Source organism: Archocentrus centrarchus, chromosome 15, assembly GCF_007364275.1.
Source record: "Archocentrus centrarchus isolate MPI-CPG fArcCen1 chromosome 15, fArcCen1, whole genome shotgun sequence".
NCBI classification, from domain to species: Eukaryota; Metazoa; Chordata; class Actinopteri; order Cichliformes; family Cichlidae; genus Archocentrus; species Archocentrus centrarchus.
In genome coordinates, this window is record NC_044360.1 from 889,524 (window position 1) to 896,991 (window position 7,468).

The 7,468-nt window shown below is 40.7% G+C and overlaps 1 protein-coding gene across 1 annotated transcript; it reads right to left on the reverse strand.

The window, feature by feature from the left end:
* Nucleotides 1-1,833: 1,833 nt before the first annotated feature.
* On the reverse strand, nucleotides 1,834-6,468 carry vsx1 (visual system homeobox 1 homolog, chx10-like). Its single transcript, XM_030748216.1, is given in 6 exon segments — nucleotides 1,834-3,478; nucleotides 3,702-3,882; nucleotides 4,319-4,442; nucleotides 5,305-5,324; nucleotides 5,326-5,381; nucleotides 5,916-6,468. Coding segments are annotated over 6 exon segments (1,101 nt in total). The 5' UTR covers nucleotides 6,340-6,468; the 3' UTR covers nucleotides 1,834-3,182.
* Nucleotides 6,469-7,468: the final 1,000 nt, after the last annotated feature.

The window sequence follows — 7,468 nt, forward strand, 5'->3', positions numbered from 1 at the left end:
ATCACCAAGATGAGAACTATGTACCTTCCTTCCCATACCCCCCAAAAGCAAAGAGACACACTTTAAAATTATGAATAACATCTACCCTTCTAAAGAATTGCTCAGGTTACACTTTAGATTGTATTGTTATTGTTTCTATGTCATTTTTGTTGTTGCTGATGTATATAACAGGTCTCTCTTGTAAATGAGACAATGAGTCTCAAGAGATTTTCCTGTCTAAATAAAGGATTAATAATAATAATAATAATATAATATTGAAGTTAATAATTGTGCATTTTATGAAAAAGATATTGAAACCACTGAGGATATTTTCTTCTCATGCGACAAAGTTCATTGTTTTTGGAGGGAAGTTCAGCATGGCTGGAAGGAAAATTAATCACCAGCTTCTCTGTCAAGAGATGAAATAACCTTTGGTTAATTTTAGGAAACAAGAAAGATGAAATCTGTGTCAGTGGCATTTTATGTTTGGCCAAGTTCTACACAACCCCCCACCAATTTTATTTATTTTAGGAACGAATTTGATTTATATAAGAAGGCCTTAAAACTTACAAAATCTCCTAAAAGCCAAAGATTGTACTCTTATATTTACAATGATTCGTCGAGTTAATTACATATTGTGCATCCCTTGCTGTGTGTGTGTTTTTTTCATCTCTGGGAGTGTATGCGTTTGTTTCTTTCTGTTCTGTGGTTATTTGTTACTTTTGCAGGTAGGTTTCTATTTGAAGTTGAACATCTTGTGCTTCCTCTTATTTTACTGACATAGTCGATGTAAGCTGTGTTTGTTATTTAATTTGTTGATTTGTACATTTTTGTTTAATAAAGCTAAAAAAAAAGTCTGGCAGAAGGGGCAACAGGTTAGCAAAAAAGTGCATTTAGTGATTTTTCTGCTGAATCTACTGATGGCTTCAGTTAATGCACATTATGAAAATTCTTAAATAGACAATTTGTAAATGGAGTTTGGTGTACTGAGGAATCTAAGTTTTAATACAAATTTATTCAGATAGCAGGAAAAAATACATTTGGTTTTTTTTTGATTGTACTTTGAATTTTTTTCACATTTTTGTTTTCATACAGAAAGCAAAATGTCATGTTTGAATCATTTCCAAAATAATCTCAAATGTTTATTCAAATCACATTATCTAATCCTTCCACCAATGTCAGTGTAACAGAAATATAAATATGAGTAAACCTGATTTCCCTTTTTTAATATAATTTGTATTTTTTCACCTGTGTGCTTCATTTAAGCTAGTACAGCAAATGTATGGAAGTCAGTGGCTGCCAAAATTGATAGAACCAATTCAATATCAGTTTGATTTAAACATTTATGGTGCTGAGAATTTCCTGTGAAAACTAAATATAAATTTGGGAACCTTATATAATTATGCCCTTTCAAACAAAAATGTAAATGAAAAGTGGATTTTTGCAACTGTATTATTCCAAATAAAAGCATTAGTCTTTCAGCTGATATGTAACATTAGTTTTAATCAGCAGGTTAGTGTTCACTCTGGTTAAATATGGTATTCAGAGGATTCTGCAGTGTTTGTGTTAGTCTCTGGAGCTTGAAAAATGGCGACTGGACTTTTTTTGTTTCTTGAAGATGTTTCGCTTCTCATCCCAAAAGCTTCTTCAGTTAGAACAGAGAAAAGAGTTAAATAGAGAACTGATGAAGCCTTTTGGATGAGAGGGTTAGGGTTAGTTTAAGAGAGGTAAAACATCTTCAAGAAACAACAAGAAGTCCAGTTGTCCTTTTTCAAGCTCCAGAGATGACTTATGACCTGGATGATAGAACCTACACAGACACGTTCATGTTAATAAATCGCAGAAAATCTCTGCTGATTCCAAAAATATTTTTTTTATTTTCCACCCTGTACAAACATAAAATAATAATAATGAAGAGACTTTTTCAAATATTACAGTTAAATTACATTCACAGAGTTTCAGTCCAACTATAAAACACAGAAACCAATGGGAATAAAACAATAAATATTCTCTGATTCCAAACAGACATGGATATAAAACATTAATGAACACACACACACACACACACACACACACACACACACACACACCACACACACACACAGTCTTTTAGTGAAGACTTGGTCCGATCCTTTGAGGCAGGTCAACCACCGTGGCATCGGTTCTTGTTGCCCTAATAAGCATTTCTTTCCCGGGAGCACGGCTAGTGCAGCCAAACAGTTTTATCATTGCGGTGGTTTTCGTGCTGCTTTGGTTCACGACGTCAAAAAAGAAACGTCTGTTAGCACGGGACAGTATATTAATATGGATTAGCATGCTTCATGCTAACACTCTAACACGATAAACTTTGTTAGCACCGTAAGGTCGTAGCGTCGGGCTATTTTAGCATGCTAACATTTATACGCATGCTAAAACCTTTGTGTATTGATGCGTAATGCAGACATAACGGCAGTAAAACCACCTCTGCTTTAAAAACTAAATTTAAAGCAATGATTAAACTTTTTTTTTTAAAAAAGTGCCAAAGTTTTTAGCTGATACCTAAAATTATAACACTAGTTTACATAAATTAGCATGTTAGCCAAGAATAGCATGATGGCATATGTTTTAGCATTAACGTGTTAGCATGACTAATCATATTTTCCTGTTGGTATTTTAACATATGCATGCTTCCTGCCAGCTGCAGTTTAAGTCACTTTTTAAAATAAACATTTAATCTAAAATCAGAACTTTGATGTTTTTGATGCCGAGTTTAATAATGTTAGCATCATAACTTTGCACGCTGAACCCGGTGAGCTTAAATATTAACACATAAAATAAGTGCAAATGTTGGCAGCTAACATGCTAACATGATCAGTGATTTCTCTGCTGATTTTTTAATGTGTTAATATTAGCAGCATACTAAAATATTGTTGCTGTAATTTTAACTCTTATATAAGCACTTAGATTTGTTAGTCTTCAATTCAATTTTACTTATATAGCACCAAATCATAACAAACAGTTGCCTCAAGGTGCTTTTATATTGTAAGGTAAAGACCCTACAATAATTAAAGTATACTAGCAGCTAGGCATTAGCATACTAACTTTGCAAAGTAACAAGTGATGCATTGGCTGTTTTCTTTAATTAGCTGTGCTCCCTGAAAGAGCCAATCACATCGCAGTGCTGCCTGCACAGAACTCCTTCCTTCTCATTGGTCAGACCACCTTCAGCTGTGTCTGTCTGATTCACCGCAGCTCTGCTGTCGTGGCGGTGAGGCGGTCCTTTTTGAGACTCCGCCCTCCTCTTGCTGCTGCTGCTGTTTGGATGAGCTGGACAGGTCAATAGCCACTTCCTCCTCCACCTCCTCCTCCTCCTCCTCCATTAGCTCGTCCTCCTCCGCCTCCCGGGCCTCGCTGGAACCTCGTCGCTCCGAGGCATCGCAGAATGAGTCGGAGCGCGTCGAGTCGGATGCCGGGGGACTGGAACACTTCTTGGCCATTTCCAGAGACTTCTTGTGCATCCCTGAGAGGGCGGAGTCAGAGTCAGGTTCAGTCTGGTGCAAATCACAGCCCTGTTTACATGTTTGTTTACTCTGATTGTTTATTTACTCGCTGTAGTAACATAAACATATTCAGATGCTTTACGCCCAGAGCGTCATCTTTACTTTAAAGGCTTATTGATCACTGATCGGTGTGTATTGATGGCGTTGTGGTGCACGTGTGGCACTGACGTGCATGCGGCTCACCGAGCAGCCAGGGGGCGCAGGATCCCATCATGCCGTTCTTGGCGGAGTTGAGGATGGACTCTGGCAGCGGGATGGAGTGTCGCACCATGGCGCCGTACAGGCCGTACTCCGCCATGACGCTGCTGCGACCCCAGCACTTCTCGCGCTTTCGCCACTTCGCCCGGCGGTTCTGAAACCACACCTGGAAAATACACAGGAAGTACAGAGGTCACACCCAGCACCTGAGCAGGTAGACAGATAAACAGTATAGTACACAAATAAATAATTAAAAAATGAAAATAACTAGCGCACATTTCAGTTCTGGACCTGAAACATAACGAACACCCTCAAAACATTTCTGACAAAATAAATAAATAAATAATAAATAAATAAAATAAAAACTATGGAAAGAATTTCAGTGTCAGTCCTGAAAAAAAAATTCTTCAAACCTGGAAAATTAATAAAAAAAAACCTAAATGAAAGCGAGTATTGGTTCAGTGTTTGAAGCTGGTCTGTGCTGCGGAGATGTTTCTGCTGTTTCTCCTGTCAGAGGCTCTGATGGAGAACACGTCGACGTTCCTCACGGGTGATGGATCTGTGCAGACACCTGCCCCCCTCTGACCCATCCGTCCTCTCACCTGTATTCTGTCCTCGGGCAGCTCCGTCTTCATGGCGAGCATCTCTCGGGCGTACACGTCGGGGTAATGAGCCTCCTGGAACGCCTTCTCCAGCTCCTCCAGCTGGTGGGAGGTGAACACCGTCCTGAGCACAGCAGGAGAAACCAGAGGTTACATCCAGCTGCTTCATTTTACAGCATTTTACAGCATTTTAACACATCACAGGAGCTGAAATTAAAAAGAAATCAGGTTAAAATATTGAATAAAAACTCTGATCAGTGTTTTAATAAATGTATTATGGTCTCATCTGTTTTCTCTCTTTAATGAATGAAACCTGATTATTGATTATTATCAGTCTGATCTCTGATCTGGAACTGATCGATTCATGCTGTCACACTTTAAAACTGCCTGTTAGTAATTAAACTCTTATGAGTCATAATGGACACTAGAAGACAAATAATTATGGTTCAGTCACAGGGAAAAGTTTCAGTGATAAAATATGTGTGTGGTTAGATTTTTACTGTTCAGATATGAAAATAAATATAATTAATAAAACATCCTGTTTATGTTGGAGAATCAAAGTTCTGTTATTGATCTATTTTTCTGCTAATAAAGAAATTAAATCATCAATTATATTTAACCCTTTATCTTCAAAACTGATAAATCTGAATTTAAAAATCCTGAATTGTTTATTTTAATTCATTTTTGAGTGTTTTATGTTGTTTATCAAAGCTTTGGTTTTCCATCTTCAGTTCGATTTTTTCAAGCATTTTAACTTATATAAATATTGTTTTTTTTCTCTTTATGAATTCTTATTTTCATAATTAAATAAACACAGAAGAAATATGCTAACATATTTAGGAATGAAATTAGTGCAATGGAATAATGTTGAACAAACATGTTAATGTTTAAATCTTTGTCCTCAGTTATTTGATTTCATTCGTTAAGTTCTGCTTTTTTCCTACCGGATAAAATCTGTTTCCGGTGAAGAGCCCTTTTTGCCTCACCTGTGTCTCCTCTTCTTCCTTCTTCTGTGAGTTTCCGGAGCTTTTGGAGTCGTTTCGGTCGGACAGGCACTCTTCATCTGCAACAGGAAAGAAAAAAAATTAAATATGAACGAAAAATTATTTTAATGATCATAAAATAAAGTTCAGATTAAGAGGAGCCGATGAACCCTGAATCAAGTTAAATGATTTATTTTTGTGAAGGGCCGCTAAACCGAACTGAATCAGATTAATAGTAATCCAGATTAAAAGAGATAAAAGATCATTTGTTCTTTACAGGGAAACGAATAAGAACAAGAAAAGAGAACAACGACTCTGAAGAAAAAAAAAATCAAAGTTCTGTTGGATCTGGAGAGCCGAGCCGAGCCGAGCCGAACTGAAGAAAACCACTTTAGTAATCCGGTCCGGATTGACTTAAACGAAGAATGTATTTGGGAACGAAAGAAATAATGAAATATTTGAAAAAGCCAAAAAGCTCCTGTTGCTTCCAGATCCGAGCAGATTCGAACCAGAGAAGCTGCAGAAAATTAGTTCCGAGCCGAGCCGAACCCAGGCGGTCCCGCAGCGCCACCTTAACCCGTTAGAGTGATCAGAACAAGGCTGCGGACCCGTACCGGAGTAGGCGTCCCTCTGGGCCTCCAGGTTCTGCAGATAGTGGCTGTCTGCCCGGGCCTGCAGCAGCGGCAGGTGTCCGGGGAGGAAGCAGGGTGTCCCGGCGGGCTGCTGCGCCGCCAGGCTGCACAGGAAGCCGAGGCCGAGGGGCAGTGACCCGCTCGGGAAGGAGAACCCACCGAGGCCGCCGCCCGCGCCCTGCGGCTCCGCCCCGGGCCCGGAGCACGCCGCCGGCCGCCCCGATCCCGGGAGGCCGCCGGGCTGCTGCCGCGCCTGCAGGTCCGACTCCAGGCCCAGCAGGTCGGTGATGGCGAAGCCTTTGGAGCGGAGCCCGGAGCCGTGCAGCCGGTTCTTGTCGATCCCGAAGCCCGGGGACAGCATCTTCACTTTGGGCTTCTCTTCGCTGAGCTCCTCTCGCCCGGTCATCGTGAGGGAGAGGAGGGTGATGAAGCTGATGAGTACAGAGCGGGACAGGCCGGGCGGCGGGCTCCATTTATCAGGCCCGGGTCTCCAGGGATCACGGCAACAGCCAATCACAGGAGAGAGCTGAGGGGGAGGGGGGGGAGGAGGGGGGGGGGGGGTCTCAATCCCAAAGGATTAATTGCCACCATTTCCCTTCAATCCGATCAGATTTCAGTGTCCAGAGGAGGAGGAGGAGGAGGAGAAAGATTTCTGTTGTTTATCTTTGATGCGAGCAGCCAAATATCATCAGAGCCTCCACCAATCAGCGGCCGCCATCAGCAGGCCCTTTATTAGCGTTCATACTCCTGACACTGCAACAAAAACGGCACCAACCTGCTAATCCGAGTTTACTCCTCCCGTTGCTCCCGACCTCCATCGGGGGCCTCTCAAACTGTGGGCCGGGGCCCAAAGAGGGCCGCAAAAAAAATCCAAAGACTGATCGAATGAAAGAGTTCTGACTGTACTGCTCTGTACTCCTCTGAAACTCTGACTGGATCCTCAATCTGATTTAAAGCCTCCGATGGTGAGGAGGAGGAGGAGGAACCCGTCTTCATCTTCTAAGGAAGGAGCTGCAGATTAAACGCATCAGCTGCTCTTTTCTCACCTTTAACGGAGAAACTGCGTTTAGTTTGTTAGGATGAAGAAATGTGACACTCATTAGATTTAAAGACGAGTTTTAATGCTGTCAGACTGACCTCAGAAAGAAATCCATCCTCCTCTCAGCTGTTTGGTTTCATTTTATATCTGCTGCTGAAACTTGCAGCGCTGATGGCTGTTTGTTTCTCCTCCCGTCGGTCAGAGTCTCAGTCTGCAGGTTTGAATCCGTCTGCTGACGAAAAGACACCTGTTCATGATCAACGAATCGAAATTCATTTCTAATAGAAAAGCAATGAATGTCTGAGACAGAAATGGGCTGTTTGGTCTCTTTAATGACTGCATTGGTTTTGGATTTGGTGCTTTAATATGGCATACATATTATGATTATTATTAATAATAATAATCATAATAATAATAATAATCATAATAATAATAATTTGGATTCAACGGTTTGGGACTTTCACTGAATTAGCACAATATTTTTTTGTTTGTTTTT